Here is a 20,123-nt window from a genome sequence, read left to right as displayed (position 1 = left end):
TGTTAAGGTCCTTTAATCTTTCCTGGTAAGTTTTATCCTGCAATCCATGTACTAGTTTAGTAGCTCTTCTCTGAACTCTCTCCAAAGTATCAATATCCTTCTGGAGATATGGTCTCCAGTACTGCGCACAATACTCCAAATGAGGTCTCACTAGTGCTCTGTAGAGAGGCATGAGCATCTCCCTCTTTCTACTGGTAATGCCTCTCCCTATACACCCAAGCATTCTGCTAGCATTTCCTGCTGCTCTGTGACATTGTCTGCCTACCTTTAAGTCTTCTGAAATAATGACCCCTAAATCCCTTTCCTCAGATACTGAGGTTAGGACTGTATCACTGATTGTATAATCTGATCTTTTTATGCCCCAGGTGCATTATCTTGCACTTATCAACATAACATTTTAGTTGCCAGATTTTTGACCATTCCTCTAGTTTTACTAAATCCTTTTCCATTTGGTGTATCCCTCCAGGAACATTAACCCTGTTACAAATCTTTGTGTCATCAGCAAAAAGACACACCTTACCATCGAGGCCTTCTGCAATTTCGCTGATACAGATATTAAACAATATGGGTCCCAGAACAGATCCCTGAGGTACCCCACTGGTAACAAGACCATGGTCTGAATATACTCTATTGACTACAACCCTCTGTTGTCTGTCCCTCAGCCACTGCCTAATCCATTCAACAATATGGGAGTCCAAGCCCAAAGACTGCAATTTATTGATAAGCCTTCTATGTAGGACAGTATCAAAAGCCTTACTAAAGTCCAGATAAGCGATGTCTACTGCACCTCCGCCATCTATTGTTTTAGTCACCCAATCAAAAAAATCTATAAGATTAGTTTGACATGATCTCCCTGAAATAAACCCATGCTGTTTTTCATCTTTCAATCCATGGGATTTTAGATATTCCACAATCCTCTCCTTAAGTATGTTTTCCATTATGTTCCCCACTATTGATGTCAGGCTTACTGGCCTATAGTTGTCCGATTCCTCCCTACTACCTTTCTTGTAAATGGGCACAACATTTGCCAATTTCCAATCTTCTGGGACGACTCCGGTTGCCAGTGATTGGTTAAATAAATCTGTTAACGATACAGATTGTGTAAGGATCTGTTCAGGAAAAAACTGATGGTTTGGCGTGCAAGTTCATTCAGTTTTGTCTGCTATTGTATTCAGTGTTTTTCCGCGCAGGTACAATAATTTTTTTTTGTGAACTGAAAAAGCTACATCTCCTAGCAACCATCAGTGAAAAACGCATTGCATCTGGAATACATATACATTGCATCTGGGTGCAATCCATTTTTCATACAAGCCCTATTCACTTCTATGGATCCAGGGCTGCGTGAAAAACGATAAATATAGAACATGCTGTGATTTTTCCTGAACGCAAAAATGATGCGTGCAAAACGTACACAAATGTACAACGACCCATTGAAATGAATGGGTCAGGATTCAGTCCGGATGCTATGTGTTTGCTTCACGCATCACACCCTTACATAAAACTCACTCATGTGAAAGAGGCCTAAAGCTGCTATCCACTCAGCTATAGTCAGCAGATATATTTTTTTCAAAGGACCAGGAGGAAGGTTCATTGTATGTGCTGGTGTATTTTAAATATACGGCAATTTGTAGGATATAGGGGGTGTGGGGGATAGCTCTTCTCCGGGGGGGTCATTCACACATGTGTCTTCGCCAGACACCAAGTTTCATGTCCAAACATCTGTCATGCTGGACAGGATACAACAGAATACCACCAAACAAGTGTCTAGGCAAGAAGCTGGGGATAAAGGTCACCTCCTGCCAAATCCCTACCAGCTTTCCCTAGACTTCTTTGCCTAGACAGACCCTCAAGGTGGGAATGAACGTGTCCCCGTGCCTAGGCTGAAGATTCCCTAAAATCCCTAAGATGGTGAAAGGGGGAAAGAGGCAGGCTGCTCCCTCAGGACCTAGAGGGGGCAGGCGTCTCTCTAACAGCCTAGACAGACAACCACAAGAAAAACAAAACAAACTTATCTTGTTACTGAGCAGGAACAGCAAATCCTTCCTTTCTTCCACTGAGCAAAACAGAAGCTATAACCCGCACAGGACACTGGGAGTGGGCGAGATTTAAACTCATACCAACGACCTCACCCAGTGCACCTGAAGGGAGGCGGATCCAGCTCAACTCCAAAACAAAAACAAAAGGCTACACACGTGCTGCTAACCTGGCAGACCTCCGCACATAACCTGAGCAGGGCATGACAGTACCCCCCTTCTACGGGTGACCTACGGACACCCCGGCCCAACTTTATCCGGGTGGGATCTGTGAAAAGCCCTCACCAGTCGGCTGGCACTAACATCCACAGCTGGAACTCACATCCTCTCCTCAGGGCCGCATCCCCTCCAGTGTACCAGGTACTGAAGGATACCCCGAAGAACTCTTGAGTCGAGAACCCTAGAGATCTCGAACTCTAAATTTTCATCAACCAGAACAGGGGGAGGAGGCAATGGCGATGGTTCCACCGGTTTCACATTTTTCTTCAGTAAAGACCTGTGGAACACATCATGGATCCTTCAAGTCTGCGTAAGATCCAGACAAAACGCTACTGGATTGACCACCGCAGATATTTTGTAAGGTCCAATAAATCTTGGACCCAGTTTCCAAGATGTACTCTCCGTTTAATATTTTTTAGTAAATTGCCACACCAGATCACCCACACACAGGTCCGGACCAGTCATACGTCTCTTGTCAGCCATTCGCTTATACCTCTCACCCAGCTTCTCCAAATTCACTTGGATCCTCCGCCAGATAGAAGACAAGGCAGAAGAAAATATCTCCTCCTCTGGCATCCCAGTGGAACTAGTCCCAGAAAAGGTACCAAACTGAGGATAAAAACCGTATGCGCCAAAAAATGGTGACTTACCCGTGGACTCCTGCCTATGGTTATTCAAAGCAAACTCTGCTAGGGATAAGAATGAGGACCAGTCCTCCTGATTCTCAGCCACAAAGCACCTCAAGTAGGTCTCCAGGTTTTGATTAGTACGCTCTGTCTGCCCATTCGACTGCGGATGAAAAGCCGAAGAGAACGAAAGTTGAATGCCAAGTCGAGAGCAGAACGCCCTCCAAAACCTGGAGACAAACTGCATGCCCCTATCCGAAACCACATCCGAGGGAAAGCCATGTAATTTCACGATATTATCAACAAAAATCTGAGCAAGAGTCTTGGCATTGGGCAGACTAGCTAACGATACAAAGTGAGCCATTTTACTAAAACAGTCAACAACCGCCAAAATTACTGTTTTCCCGGAGGAACTCGGCAGAACCGTAATAAAGCCCAAGACAAGTGCGTCCAAGGACGAGACAGAATAGATAAAGGAAGAAGTGAACCAGAAAGTCGAGTGTGAGCAACCTTTGACCGTGCACAGGTTTCACAACCTGCTATGTAATCCTCAACACTCTTACGTAACCCGGGCCACCAGAACCTCCGGGACACAAGATCAAAGGTGAACATACCACCAAGAACCAGGAGCCCCCTCCTGGGCCCCCAACACCTCCATCTCCAATTCAGGGTACAGAGCGGAGACCACCACCCCATAAGTCAAAATCGGAGCAGGATCCTCTGAATCACGTCCCATAGGAAAACTGCGAGACAACGCATCCGCCTTGGCGTTTTTAACCCCCGGGCGAAAAGTAACCACAAAATTTAACCTGCTAAAGAACAGTGACCATCTAGCCTGTCTAGGATTCAGACGCTCGGCAGATTGCAGGTAAGACAAATTGTTATGATCTGTATATACCGTAACGGGATGAGACGCCCCCTCCAACCAGTGACACCATTCCTCAAAGGCCAATTTAATGGCCAGCAATTCCCTATCTCCTACATCATAATTCCTTTCGGCGACCGAGAGCTTCTTGGAAAAAAAAAGCACACGGAACCCATTTGCCAGGAGATTAACCCTGCGACAGCACTGCTCCAACCCCCACTTCTGATGCATCTACCTCCACCACGAATGGCTGAGACACATCCTGCTGCACCAGAATGGCAGCAGACGCAAAACATTCCTTAATAGCCGAAAAGGCCTGCAATGCCTAATCCGACCAGACAGAGACGTCGACGCCCTTCTTAGTCATATCGGTCAAAGGTTTTACAATGGTAGAATAGTTCAAGATAAATTTTCTATATTAATTAGTAAACCCCAAAAACCGCATCAAAGCTTTCTGATTCTCCGGTCGGTCCCATTCCAGAACCGCCCTGACTTTTTCGGAGTCCATGCGAAAACCAGAGTCAGAAAGCAGATATCCCAGAAACGGAAGCTCCTGCACAGAAAACACACATTTCTCCAATTTGGCATATAATTTATTCTCCCGAAGGATCGACAAAACCTGTCTCACGTGATCCTGATGGGTCTTCAGATCAGGAGAGTAAATTAGAATGTCATCCAAGTAAACTACCACGAACCTCCCCACAAAATGATGGAAAATTTCATTGATGAATCGCTGAAATACCGCTGGCGCGTTAGTTAACCCAAAAGGCATAACCAGATTCTCGAAATGATCCTCGTGCGTGTTGAAGTTTTCCACTCATCCCCTTCCTTGATTCTGATCAGATTGTAGGCCCCTCTTAAATCCAACTTGGAGAACACCTTGGCTCCAACAATTTGATCAAAAAGATTGTAGATCAAAGGAAGGGGATACGGATCACGGACCGTAATACGGTTCAATTCGAGGAAATCCAAACAAGGTCTTAGCGATCCATCCTTTTTCTTTACAAAGAATAAACCAACTGCAACCGGAGACTTAGATGGCCTAATATGACCTTTTGCCAAACTCTATACTTCCGCATGACCTCTCTTTCAGGTTGAGAAAGATTGTAAAGCCGAGACTTTGGTAACTTAGCCCCTGGGATGAGATTAACTGGACAATCATAGTCACGATGAGGGGGCAATTCCTGAGCCCCACCCTCAGAAAAGACATCTGCTAAATCTGAGAGATACTGAGGTAAAGCCGTAGTAGACACACCAGAGATAGATGTGCCAAGACAATTGTCCAAACAAAATTCACTCCAACCAATGATCTGTCTTGCTTGCCAATCTATAATTGGGTTATGTTTTGTCAACCACGGTAACCCTAAGACTATAGGAGCGGGCAAGTCCTTCATGACAAAAGAAGACATGATCTCAACATGTGAATCACCCACCCTTAACTGAATACCATGAGCAATATGAGTGAGACTCCTTTGAGAAAGAGGGGAAGAATCAATTGCGAAAATCTCTCTTTCTAAAGTGCAAGTACTTAGACCCAGATTTTGAAGAAAAAGAAAATCAATAAGGTTTACCCCAGCACCACAGTCAATGAATACTTCAACAACAAAAAAATCTTGAGTCTAGCGCCACCATAGCTGGAAGGAAAAAACGAGTATTACAGGGAGCTTGCATACCTGCTTGCTCCACCACCCTATTCACACTACCAAGAGTCAGAGATGTTTTTTTTTCTTCTTTCTCATCAACATGCGGTTTAACAAAAGGACAAGCAAAAATAAAATGACCACTTTTCCCACAGCAATAACATAGTTTATGCAGCCTCCTAAAGTTCCTACTACCAGAATGGATAGACACCTGACCCAGCTGCATGGGTTCCTCCCCTACCCCAGAGTTTTATGTCATATCACCCTGGGGAGCAGGTGAGACGAAACCCCTCACAGAAGGGATCCCTTGCGCGGAGGGAACCTTACACCTCTCTCTAATACGTCTATCTAACTTAGATTCCACTTTCGAGACCTGATCTGGATCATCATAAATTAATCCCAATTCTTCCACCGACCGGAGGGCCGAGAACCGGACGGCAGAGAAAAGGCCCAGGATTGCGCGTCCCCTTTAAACAGGGAAATGATTATCCCTACCCTTTGACTCTCATCACCGGACGAAGATGGACGCAGCCGAAAATACAGCTTGCATGACTCTTTAAAGCAGATAAAGTCATCCAAACCCCCTGCAAATCTATCAGGGAGAGCGACTTTAGGCTCCCCATAAATTTGACCTTCTCCTATTGCACCTGATGCCAGAGCATTCTGACACCGTGTGACCGAATTACCCAGATCAGCAACCTTTAGGGATAATCCCTGCATGCGATCAACTAGTGCATCAATTGACTCCATCTCAAAACAGCTGAGAAATGGCAGTCAAAGTATTGGCAGGTTATAATGTCATGCTGGACAGGATACAAGATAAACAGAATACCACCAAACAAGTCTCTAGGCAAGAAGCTGGGGATAAAGGTCACCTCCTGCCAAATCCCTACCAGCTCTCCCTAGACTTCTATGCCCACGTTCAGACCCTCAAGGTGGGAATGAACGTGTCCCCGTGCCTATGCTGAAAATTCCCTAAAATCCCTAAGATGGTGAAAGGGGGAAAGAGGCAGCCTGCTCCCTCAGGACCTAGAGGGGGCAGGCATCTATCTAACAGCCTAGACAGACAACCACAAGAAAAACAAAACAAACTTATCTTGTTACTGAGCAGGAACAGCAAATCCTTCCTTCCTTCCACTGAGCAAAACAGAAGCTATAACCCGCACAGGACACTGGGAGTGGGCGAGATTTAAACTCATACCAATGACCCCATCCAGTGCACCTGAAGGGAGGCGGATCCAGCTCAACTCCAAAACAAAAACAAAAAGCTACACACGTGCTGCTAACCTGGCAGACCTCCGCACATAACCTGAGCAGGGCATGACAACATCGCTTTATTTGGCACCTCAGCAAAACAAACATAAATGATACAAAATAAACACCTGCCCAGCTGGGCTCTAACTAAACATAACATAACCTGACTCACCTAAAGCACCGTTCACACAGGGTCATAACATGCAGCTTTCCCAGCCCAATGTCCATCAGCCTCCTGGCTGTACAGAGCACCGTTCACAAACAGTCTAAAGTCCAGTGCCGTTATAAGGGAGTGTGGCCCAGTAGTCCTCCCGACTCCGGCCTTGTGACTATTTGTGCCCAAGCGTCACAGTGTCCCCAACAATCCGGCTAGCACCTAGCCCCGTGGCCCCTCAGCCAGCCCAGCTGAGACCACTTTTCCAGAGCCTCCAGCAGGACTGTGTATCACAAAAACTCTGTCTCCTTCCCCAGACTGGGAGCCACACCCAAGTCCAACAACAGGATTAAATACCATCCCTGGACATGGGCATATTCCAAAATCCCGGACTGGAGCATGGGGAACAGGCACCAACCCAACACATTGCCTGTTCCCAGTAAAAGCCCGCCCCAGACTAGCTGGAGCCAGCTAAGCTAACTGTCTTGGTGTCCACCAACTAACTTGGTGGCCACCTATATCTAGGGCCTTTACTCCACCACGGCCGGGCCCCTTGGTGACACGCTCCTGGTGCAAACACCCCTTTTTCATGTTTCCCCGGGGACTTTACTGCACCCATCAATAGTCACATTACCACAGGGGCCATGTATTAATAGATTTATGGCTCTTTTTGGTATATATTTGTCACATGAAATGCCGCACGTAATTTCTTTCAGTACAATTTGCAACATTTGCCTCTTTACGCCACTTGAAGACACTTTTCACAGTGTTCTATGTTTATAAAAAGTGAATGTGTTAAGGCTACTTTCACACTGGCGTTTTGGCTTTCCGTTTGTGAGATCCGTTCAGGGCTCTCACAAGCAGTCCAAAACGGAGCTGTTTTGCCCTTATGCATTCTGAATGGAAAAGGATCCGCTCAGAATGCATCAGTTTGTCTCAGTTTGCCTCCGTTCCGTCTCCATTCCGCTTTGGAGGCAGACACCAAAACGCTGCTGGCAGCGTTTTGGTGTCCGTCTGACGAAACTGATCCTAAAGTCAATCGGGACGGATCAGTTTTCTTTGACACAATTTGGCACAATAGAAAACGGTCCGTCCTCCAGTGACTTTCAATGGTGTTTAAGACGGATCCGTCTTGGCTATGTTACAGATAATACAAACGGATCCGTTCTGAACAGATGCAGACGGTTGTATTATCTGAACGGATCCGCACCAAACGCGAGTTTGAAAGTAGCCTTACACCTGTTTTACACTACATTTATTATGTGTGACAATTTCAAATGTTGCAAAAAAGTCGCGACCTATGCCAGGGACACCTGGTCTACTTTAACACATATAAGTGTAAACCACATTGTGGTCACGCAAAAAATATTATTAAGGTGCACCATTTAATAAATTTGGACATACAATGCAAAGAGAGACTTAAAACGTAGACACAAAAACAACCGCAAATGATAAATAATAAATGTTTAGTTAGTTAGTCTCAGTAAGAATCTTTATTGTATTGTATGGTTCATGTTACTTAATAAGGGTTATCACGAGTATGCTCAATGAGTTTAGTAAGGGCCAGCCAGGTCTCCTCAGCAGTTGGGATAATCTGGTTAGCTGGCAGGGCAAAACCATAACGGCCAGTATCACGAAGCTCAAAGGAGTAAGAGTACTTGATGCCCTGGTTGTAGGTCCAGTCTATGGTACCGCCGCTAGCCTGGTCTGTAGAGCAAGAATTTTCAGTGGTTAACGATAGCAAACATGAAGAAGAACAACACATATTATTCATATGTTCATAACAGATCAATACAGACAGCCATTCTAGCTGATTGTCTTTAATTGAAGCAGGTTTTACCATATTTTTAAGTAATTTCAATCACAAAATACCAAGTAAAAGCAGTACTTACAGATGGTGGTAATGATGTCTCCATATGTGTACTGTGTTCCATACAGGGATCTCAATGCATTAACTGCTTCTCTAGAAACACTGTTCTGTATACAAAAAGGTAGAGTAAGATATATAATATAACAATAAAAATAAGATTCCCATATCTTCATATACAATCTGGTTTCTTATTATAACCACTAATAACATGAATAAAGAAAGTACCAATTCAGCAGCATCTTTAGCGGGAGCAGTGGTGTAGCCATATGGGTAGAGGAGCATCTGGGAATAACTATGGATGGAAACAAATCCCTTGATTTTGCCATGGCTCTTCACAAAGTCAACAATAGCCTTGACCTCTGGTTCAGAATGTGCAGCACGTCCTCTGTAGGTCTCAGTGCAAGGGTTTGAGCTTGATCCACCACCTAGATTTCAAAAAGGAGGAGTTGTACAGAATTAGAAATACATGGCTGCTTTCTTCCGAAAACAGTGCCACACCTGTCCATGGGCTGTGTCTGGTATTGCAGCTCAGCTCCATTGAAGTGAATAAGGCTGAGCTGATATAGTACACACAATTGGGGACAGAGGTTTTTGGGGGGAAAAAGGAACCATGTTTCTCTAATTCTCTACAAGCTATTAAAAGGGGTTTTCTCCTAAACAATATTCATCCACAGGATAGGAGATATATGCATGATTGCATGTATGATTGAAGTTCAATTGTCATTTTACAGCATTGCTATACCCAGATACCTATTTTTGAATTTCACTCTAGGTTTCCAGCTCCCTTGTACTCAAGGTTTCTTAAGATTTATTTTATCATGCTTACATTATTATTACACTCTCACTATAGTAGCTTTTAGATGTATTGTCATAAGTCATTGCCCTGAGCCACCTAAACATGTCCTAGATGATTTTAAGCCCAACTATGTACTTTGATCTGGATATTAAGGTTTCAAATATGGTATATTCCTTATACCAGCATGTAAGATATGCAAAAGGAGGACTCGAAGTACAGGTGCTGTCACCAGGAAGCTTGGAGTCAGAAGCATATGGAGATATAATTATTTTATTAGTCAACTCGCTTCAAGGACGCATGTCCCTCTTCGTCAGGCACAATAAGATTAATGATTCATTTTATAGTGCCTGAGGAAGAGGGCTATCTGCTCCCGAAATGTGTTGGATAATAAAGGAATTATATCTTCATATGCTCCTGACTCCAAGCTTCATGATGACAGCAGCTGTCCTTTTTGCATATCCCTCAGTTTGAGCTCCCGGCTCACTGCCTACCTTGCACAGCCGGAGGGTGAACCAAGGCTGCCGTCCCAAGCATCCGCTTACTGTGCGGACCAAAAAAATAGCACGCTTTTAAGTCATTGTGACTCTCACAGCAATAAAAGGTACGCGCAATACTAACTGCTACATTACTGCATTACCCAGATATGACGCGCTGCCTTTGTCTTTTACTTTTCTATTAAGACAGAATGTAAAATAGAGCATTCTGCATTGTTACCTCCAAAACCGGCATCCCAGTTTCTGTTAGGGTCAGTTCCAATACAGGTTGAGCCAGGATTGGGGGATCTGGTCTTACGCCACATACGGTCCTGTAATAAAATAATGATAATGGGTGAAGTGCTTAATTTAGAAACTCCACCGCATCTGCGAATCTGATGGCATGTAAAGAAAGTAGACATGAAACTGAGAAAATAAAGCTTTTATTATAACCAAGTATGGGATATTTACTCTGGAGTGGGTGTAAGCATAGCCATCAGGGTTGGTCACAATTTCCAAGAGGATGTCCAATTTGTTCAGGGTGGAAGTAAGAGATGCGTCACGTCCATAATCTGTAACGATCTGCAGATAATAAAATGCATGTGATAATTGATATCTCGCAATATAGATACCTTTTTCTGTCTCCCACATGTTGCTGAAACCATTACATCACCAAAAAATGAAACTGACTTTCGTATATATGAAAATCCAAAAGACTTTATTATAAATATATACTCCTTGGGTCCTGCTCCTCATCTGTGTGTCCTGCCTTGTGCTGCCTTCTTTTATCATGCATGTATGTATTGTTCATATATATTTATAATAAAGTCTTTTGGATTTTCATATATACGAAAGTCAGTTTCATTTTTTGGTGATTATTATGACTCCTTGGGGGTCAGTTTTTTCGATTTATTCAATATTTATTCTGTCCGGTTAATATTGGTGAAACCATTACATATACGGTATACAGGCTTTCTACTACATATATACAAGCTTCATTATTTTTCCTGATGTCCTTGTTCTAAATTTTAACTTTTGTCCCAGCATTGAAAAAATGTAAGCTGTTATTATCAGATATATGCCATAAGATATTTCAGATATACGCATATCTGGCGCAGATTGCGGCTCAAAGGTTAGACCCGCTCACGCCAGGTCTGAAAAAGGGGACATGGTGTGAGCGGAAGAGGGCGGGCCGCCAAACCCATCTCATTTATTGTTTTCTATGCCTGTTTTAGGCGTAGGAAATGTTCTAAATCTACGCCAGCAGGGAAGCGCCAAAGTTATGTAGAGACTGGCGCCTGTACATAACTTCGGCAGATCCACCGCCAGTGCAGGGGTTATAAAGACCTGTGTCTAAAAACCCCTTAGTGTTTAAAAATAGACCTTTATTAAAAAAAAGTATACTAGGGAAATAACTGATAACTATGGATGCCTTTGATGGCATTTTTATTATTGCATTCTACTCATTTTGGTCTAAAATAATTTTTTTCAATTGACCCTTATTAGAAATTTTTAACAGTTTTTCTTCTACAGCTTAAATTTTCTGTGCATTTGCAGACTAGCAGGCTGGATCTCTAGCCTTTACCTCTGAACTCCTTGGTTGTATCTGTAGCTTTTATCTCTCAACTCCTCTGAACTTCTGACAGTTCATAAACACTCATTTATGGTAAATTGTTATCAAACTTATAAGAATTATGGTGAGTGTTTATGAGCTGTTAGGAAGTACAGATAAGAGATACAGATTCAGCTGACAGAGCAGTTCTCCGATGGATTCAGTATGAAGCAGAGAGCCTGCTAGTCTGCAAATACACTGTAACTGAAAGCTGTAAAAGAAAAACTTTTAAAACATTTTAACAAAGAACAATTGAAATAAGTGATTTTTAGCAAAAAAAATTTGTAGAATGCTATAATAATTTTTAAAATGTTGCCCCAAAGGTGTCCATAGCCTTTAAGAGGCTATGATTAAAATAACAGTTGAGGCACGATACATATTATAACACATTTTTAATTCCACAACTCATAAACACACTGCAAAATGAAATGTCACGTCATACCTTCTTAGCAAACCACAGACCACTGGCCTGAGTAACCCACTCACGAGAGTGAATTCCAGTATCAATCCAGAAAGCTGGGCGGTTAGCGCCAGTGCTGAACTAGAAGAGAATATAGAATACAGAATTAATGTAATAACCACTGAGGTTTTTCTTTTCATGAACTCCATAGTTGGCCGATCCATGCTTGTTTATGATTTTATATGAAATGAGCATATAGAATCTAGTACTACCCACCCCTGTATGACTTTAATGTCCTATGGATTTATGTCAAAACTATACTTTGATTAAACAAACCAGCCTACTGGGAACCATCAAATTGTGCGATCCACCACTATACATAACTATAAAGCTTATATATAATCATGCTACAACTGAAAAAGTTCAATAATGCAATCTCCGGGGACAAACCTTGCAGAAAAATAGTGGCCTCAATGTAACATGTGTAATGGATAAGGTTAATATCATGTATGGAGAGAAAATACCGGTAGATGCTTTGAGATTTGATAAAAGATGCAAAGTATGAGGAAGTTTTGGGTTGGGTCCATGGATTAGCTACTGTAATGACTTGTTCTTGAGAAGACGTGTGCGATTATAACATTAAAAGTCAAAAGAAGGGTGGAGGATTGGAGGAACCGGAAGAAAAGACAAATACGCCTTATTTTTTATTTTATTTTTTTCTTGTTTTGTTTCTATTGGGCATGTTAAATGGCAATTTGAATGTGATATAGGTAGTAACTTTCATACAAGCTCTGATCTGTATATGCTTGAAAGCGATAAAATGTAATGTAATATATAGGAAATGAACTTGTCATAAATCATTAAAAAGAAAAAAAAATAGGCATCATTGAGAGATGCATGAAAAATTTCACATACAAATTTGAAGTGGAGACGAAAATACACATGCACTTACGCCGTATGTCTAAATGTGCCCAAAGCATCGATCAGTCTTACCTTCAGAACATTCAGAGGGCGACCCTCATAGCTTCTGCCAATCTCGATTTTGCTCACCAAGCCAGGATTTTCAGCCACCAGAGTGTCAATAAAGTTGTTGATCTGTGAACACATGACATGTAAGCATTACATTGTCTATGTCGGCGTGTATTTGGTGAATGAAGAGAGCCTAAGGGCTGTAGTAATGTGCAGACATCAACCCTAACCTCGTCAAAGGTGTGGTACGTGGCATAGTTGAATGTGTCAGTAGAACGGGCATTTTCCATGGCACGTCCAATCTTCATGTCTTTTCTTTCTTCATCCAACAAAGTCTGGTAAAATAGGAAAATATATATTTAAATGAAGATATTCTGTTTAATACATTCACCAGTAGATTTCACTATCAATGTTAAGACATTGTGTCTACTTTATCTAAATGCCATTTAAAATGTAGAGCAGTCGTAGAGGTAAATACACCACTAGATATAGGAAGCAGTCGGTGCTTCAAAATGAAATATATACAGAAGGATGTGTCAAATCTACCATGAAACCATAAGACAATTGCAGTCTTGTAATGCTAATTTCGCACAAGCGATTTTTCTGTCTAGATGTAATGCGTGTAGGGAATGGATAGCATCCAGACTGAGTCCTGACCCATTCATTCCAATGTGCACATGAGCATTGTTTTTCTGATTTTCACAGCATGTTCTGTATTCTGCATTTTTCACTCAGCTCTGGCTCCATAGAAGTGAATGGGGCTTGCTTGAAAAACGGAATGCATCCGGATGCAATGTGTTTTTCACTGATGGTTGATAGGAGATGTTGAGTGTTACTCTTCAGTTTTTCTTCACAGGCGTGAAAAGCTTATACAATCCAGATTGGGGGAAAAAATCTCAAGCACTGAACGCAATCACAGACAAAACAGTTTCAACTTCAGTACAGAACCATCAGTTTTTTCTTGAACAGATCCTGAAACAATCAGTATTGTTCTTATAAAAAGGGAATGTGGATGCAGGGAACGTGTGATCTTCCAGATCCTCACATTAACCAACATAGGTTTCATCTCATGATTGCATTATTGTATACAAGCATCCAGTCTTGTTGGCCAGAATACAGCTTTATAGTCCACCTATACTAATTAACTTTTTCAAAGCTTTACTGTTAAAAGTGTTAGGGTTCATGCACACGATGCGTATTACACGCGCTTTTTGTGCACAGATTTTCATGCAAAAAGTCAGCACCATAATAACAGTTCCAGCAAAGTTAATGCACATTTTGTATGTATGGACAAGGACATGTGATGCGGCTTGTCAATTGTTTGGATCCACGGTGGATGTATTTTGGTTGTTCCCCATACACTTCAATGGGGTTTTTAAAATACACAGAAAACCCGCAGGTTGACAGTTTGGTCCAGAGTCCAATGCATTTCAGCAGCGGAACCACACCAAAATCCACAATAAATTGTGCAGATTTCTGTGCAGATCCCCACCATGTCCATATACCCTTGGAATACTGCCACATGATGTGGTTAAACTAAAATCTTCAGGGGAATTCTGTACAAAAAACTCCAAAACATCAGTATAATACAAAAGCACCAAAGTGGATGAGATCCTTATCTACATACTACAGAAAATGTCTGTAACGGAATCTGTGCATAACTTGACCTGTGGATTTCTCAATTTATGGAGTTGGTCTCACCCCTTCTTTGCAGTGCAGGGGGTTAAATCTGAGGCAGCCCCGCACCTATTACGGCATGTATTCCGCAACAAAATCTGTGCCATATGGTTTGGATTGTGCTGCTGCAGATACACTTTGGATTTCTCACACTCTTTGTGTAGTTGGCTTAAAGAATCAGTGAAAAGCTAGACTTCAAATTTTCATACTTTTCCTGAACTAGCAAATATTACAGCACTGAACATGTTTATATTCCTATGTCTTTGAACGACTTATGAGATTCAATTCATCCAAAATGTAAATGAGAGCCCTAATCTTTTCTATGCTGAGACCAACACCTACCTGCAGGTCTTGGATCATGATGCTGTACTGGATATTGTGAAACTCCAGATAGATCTTTACATCCTGCAGACTGAAGAATGGCACACGGATGTCAATGAATCTGTTGGGTCTGGAGGGTCCCTGCCAGAAATCAATCTGTAAAACAAAACATGGTAAATTTAACCATTGAGTAGAAACAAAACTGCAGCATCGGTGCTTGGCACAAAATGCCCTAATAAAATGCAATAGAAATCTCAGAAAAGGAGATTTCTTAGGACTTTCATACTGCTCTGAAGAAGGCTAGTCAGAGCTTATAAGGTAGTGAGCACTATAGCCCCTAACAAGGGGCTATCCACCACCACTTTTTTGTTAAACAAATTATACAAAAAATTGAATAATTGCCTTAATAAATCTCACTTATTGATATATTATATACACTTTATACTTAGATTGAGTTTGTTACCGTCAGATCCTCAATGTTTTCCAGGTCCCGAACCAGGTTCACCTGCTCCTCACTGGTTGGGAGAATTCGCAGGACTTGTTGTCTGTAGAAACATTAGGGAATAATATAATGTTACTGGTATTTATTTATCAGTGTTAACATTTCCAATGACGCAGTAAATCCAAGCAATACAATGACAATGAGTTTTGATGCACATATCGATGTGATTTGCGATTTGTGATACTGCCCTACAGCTGATGCAGTTGTTCTTGCTATCCACTCATTGAGGGTACGGGTATGGCCAAACATGTGCTACGGATTTTGCTCTGCAGAATTTCATGCGGAAAACAGCATTTACAGTATAAACAAAGTGGATGAGATTTCATAAAAGCTGCAATGTAAACTGACAAGCATAGGCTTCCATTATAGAAGCTCTCATTAGTACCGGAGGACCAGGAAGTGGTGAACGCTCTGTACTTACTGCTTCCTGGTCCTCGGCTGTGCAGGGCTGCGCACAGCGTGAGGCGATTTGTGACGTCACGCTGTGCGCGCCAGTTTAGAGCGCACAGCCGAGAGCCAAGATCAGGAGGAAGAAAATGAGAGGCTTAATGGGGGCTAATGATAGGCATAATGGGGGCTAATAAGAGGCATAATGGGGATAATGAGAGACATAATGGGGCTAATGAGGCATATGGGGCTAATGAGGCATATGGGGCTAATGAAAAGCATAATGGGGGCTAATAAGAAGCATATTAGGGGCTTATGAGAGGCATAATGAGCACTAATGAGAGGCATAATGGGGACTAATGAGGCGTAAGGGTTGATAATGGGGGCTAATGAGGCATAAGGGCTGATGATGGGGGCTAATGAGGCATAAGGGCTGATGATGGGGCTAATGACAGGCAAAATGGGGCTAATGAGAGGCATAATGGCTGATAATGGGGGCTAATGGCATAAAGGCTATATATATGTACATATATATATATATATATATATATATATATAGTCCAGAAAAATTAACGGCACTCCAATAGGTTATGAGAAAATAACTCCTATAATCACCCGTGCAGTGATTTTAGGAGTTATTTTCTTATAACCTATTGGAGTGCCGTTCATTTTTCTGGACTATAATTGGGGTAAGAAGCCTTTACCCTTAAGGACGTGTAAGGTTGTGATTTGGTCAGATACTGCCCTAGAGATGATGCACTTGTTCTTGCTATCCACTCATTGAGGGTACGGGTATGGCCAAACATGTGCTACGGATTTTGCTCTGCAGAATTTAATGCCGAAAACAGCATTTACAGTATAAACAAAGTAAATGAGATTTCATAAAAGCTGCAATGTAAACTGACAAGCATAGGCTTCCATTATGGAAGCTCTCATTAGTACCGGAGGACCAGGAAGTGGTGAACGCTCTGTACTTACTGCTTCCTGGTCCTCGGCTGTCGGCTGTGCAGGGCTGCGCACAGCGTGAGGCGATTTGTGATGTCACGCTGTGCGCGCCAGTTTAGAGCGCACAGCCGAGAGCCAACATCAGGAGAAGGAAAATCGCGGGTGGCGAGGAGCGGCGGCGTCCAGGAGCAGAGAGGTAAGTGGTTTTTATTTTATAAAAAATGAGGCTGCTGGGGGCATAATGGGAGCTAATGAGAGGCATAATGGGGGCTAATGAGAGGCATAATGGGGACTAATGAGGCGTAAGGGTTGATAATGGGGGCTAATGAGGCATAAGGGCTGATGATGGGGGCTAATGAGGCATAAGGGCTGATGATGGGGCTAATGACAGGCAAAATGGGGCTAATGAGAGGCATAATGGCTGATAATGGGGGCTAATGGCATAAAGGCTATATGTATGTATATATATATATATATATATATATATATATTCCAGAAAAATGAACGGCACTCCAATAGGTTATGAGAAAATAACTCCTATAGTCACCCATGCAGTGATTTTAGGAGTTATTTTAGGATTTTAGGAGTTTTTTTCTTATAACCTATTAGAGTGCCGTTCATTTTTCTGGACTATAATTGGGGTAAGAAGCCTTTACCCTTAAGGACGTGCACCCAGGCTTGCCTATTAGCCTGTGCCGCCATTTTTCGTTGAGATATATATATATGTATATATATATATATATATATATATATACATACACGCGCGGTGTGTGTGTGTTAGTGCTTTTGGGTGCACACCCTAATGCAATAAGCTGCGCACGCCTATGCTTGCAAGTGCTGTGGGTTTTCATTCTGCAGCATCTCAGTTAATGCTAGGGCTTTTACTTGTGGATTTTAACATTCATTATGCAAAGGTTGAAAGCAGAAGACCTGCTGGATCTAAAAAAAAAACAGGATCTCAAACGGAAGCTGAATAGACTCCTTTGTAGTCTCGGTTATGTTCCGTTATTTTCATTGTTCTGTTCTTCTAATAGAGCAGAACGGAAATCAGGAATGGTGTTGTCAAAGACCCTGGTTTTAGTTTGGTCTTTGAGCATTCATGGTTGGCCAGTCAGCAATTCCTGCTCAGTACTGGCACGATCAGCTTCGTCAATTACATGTATTAGTATACGAACTGCTGTTTTTATGATAGCATTTTTAAGCTTGAAAAATAAAAAGCTTTCACAGCAGGCAAAGAAAAACCATGGCTTTAGAACTTCTACATATATCTCAATGATATAAGGAGTGGACAGTATACCTAAAGATGCTGTACTTACCCGCTGTAATTCTCCATGCTGGAGACAGCTGCCACCAAGGCAAGTAATGCCAGAACACCCTTCATCTTGGAATTGCTAGCATACTGACATACAATGCACTGTATATATACTGGTCTGTCTTCATAGACTTCACTGAGACTCCTATAGGCTTTTGGACACCTGTTTTTACTCCCACATATACCTGATTAACATGGCGGGAACAAAGCATCTGTTAGTATGCTTACTATATTTAAATGCTGTTTTTTTTTATCAAGAGGAGGCATTTCCTGCTAATGCAATTTCAAGCAATATTCTGCTAAGATACAATTCTGCACTTTGCACAAATATTGATGTGTGTATGTGTCTGTGAAATATAACAATTACTTCTTTTTGGTAAACTATATTTTTTATGAGTCATCTATAATTTTCCATTTCATATCTTCAACCTCTTCAGGCCATTTTTAACTTTAATGACAGAGCCTATTTTTGCACGTCTCACGTTATGTGGTAATACTGTTTTTAATGCTTTTACTTATCCAAGCTATGGGCGGGAAATGCTAGGGAGGCTCTTCCCCATCCAGACCTGCCATTGGCTGCTCCTCCAGACACCAGATGTTTTCATCCGCGCACAGGGAGAAGCTGCAGCGGCGGTGCGGGGACCAAGTACAGTCGTGGCCAAAAGTTTTGAGAATTACATAAATATTGGAAATTGGAAAAGTTGCTGCTTAAGTTTTTATAATAGCAATTTGCATATACTCCAGAATGTTATGAAGAGTGATCAGATAAATTGCATAGTCCTTCTTTGCCATGAAAATTAACTTAATCCCCAAAAAACCTTTCCACTGCATTTCATTGCTGTCATTAAAGGACCTGAGATCATTTCAGTAATCGTCTTGTTAACTCAGGTGAGAATGTTGATGAGCACAAGGCTGGAGCTCATTATGTCAGGCTGATTGGGTTAAAATGGCAGACTTGACCACCTGTTAAAAGGAGGGTGATGCTTGAAATCATTGTTCTTCCATTGTTAACCATGGTGACCTGCAAAGAAACGCGTGCAGCTATCATTGCGTTGCATAAAAAAATAAGGATATTGTGGCTACTAAGATTGCACCTCAATCAACAATTTATATCATCAAGAACTTCAAGGAAAGAGGTTCCAGCAAGCGCCAGGATCATCTCCTAAAGAGGATTCAGCTGCGGGATCGGAGTGCCACCAGTGCAGAGCTTGCTCAGGAATGGCAGCAGGCAGGTGTGAGCGCATCTGCACGCACAGTGAGGCGAAGACTTTTGGAAGATGGCCTGGTGTCAAGAAGGGCAGCAAAGAAGCCTCTTCTCTTAAAAAAAAAACATCAGGGACAGATTGATCTTCTGCAGAAAATATGGTGAATGGACTGCTGAGGACTGGGCCAAAGTCATATTCTCCGATGAAGCCTCTTTCCGATTGTTTGGGGCATCAGGAAAAACGCTTGTCCGGAGAAGAAAAGGTGAGCGCTACCATCACTCCTGTGTCATACCAACAGTAAAGCATCCTGAGACCATTCATGTGTGGGGTTGCTTCTCATCCAAGGGAGTGGGCTCACTCACAATTTTGCCCAAAAACACAACCATTAACAAAGAATGGTACCAAAACACCCTCCAACAGCAACTTCTTCCAACAATCCAACAACAGTTTGGTGAAGAACAATGCATTTTCCAGCACGATGGAGCACCGTGCCATAAGACAAAAGTGATAACTAAGTGGCTCGCGGACCAAAACGTTGACATTTTGGGTCCATGGCCTGAAAACTCCCCAGATCTTAATCCCATTGAGAACTTGTGGTAAATCCTCAAGAGGCAGGTGGACAAACAAAAACCCACTAATTCTGACAAACTCCAAGAAGTGATTATGAAAGAATGGGTTGATATCAGTCAGGAATTGGCCCATAAGTTGATTGAGAGCATGCCCAGTCGAATTGCAGAGGTCCTGAAAAAGAAGGGCCAACACTGCAAATACTGACTCTTTGCATAAATGTCATGTAATTGTCGATAAAAGCCTTTGAAACGTATGAAGTGCGTGTAATTATATGTCACTACATCACAGAAACA

At 42.2% G+C, this 20,123-nt stretch overlaps 1 protein-coding gene across 1 annotated transcript; it reads right to left on the bottom strand.

Moving 5' to 3' along the window:
• Positions 1–8,310: 8,310 nt before the first annotated feature.
• Positions 8,311–18,124, bottom strand: LOC122925374 (carboxypeptidase A1-like). Its single transcript, XM_044276727.1, has 11 exons — positions 18,060–18,124; positions 15,373–15,454; positions 14,931–15,065; positions 13,142–13,246; positions 12,936–13,037; positions 11,985–12,083; positions 10,402–10,512; positions 10,172–10,262; positions 8,887–9,086; positions 8,684–8,768; positions 8,311–8,498 (listed from the first exon to the last, which is right to left on the bottom strand). Exons 1-11 carry the CDS (start codon positions 18,122–18,124, stop codon positions 8,311–8,313), a joined length of 1,263 nt encoding a protein of 420 aa, XP_044132662.1.
• Positions 18,125–20,123: the final 1,999 nt, after the last annotated feature.

This window comes from Bufo gargarizans, chromosome 2 (genome assembly GCF_014858855.1).
Source record: "Bufo gargarizans isolate SCDJY-AF-19 chromosome 2, ASM1485885v1, whole genome shotgun sequence".
Classification (NCBI taxonomy): Eukaryota; Metazoa; Chordata; class Amphibia; order Anura; family Bufonidae; genus Bufo; species Bufo gargarizans.
This window is presented reverse-complemented; position numbering and strand designations above follow the sequence as displayed.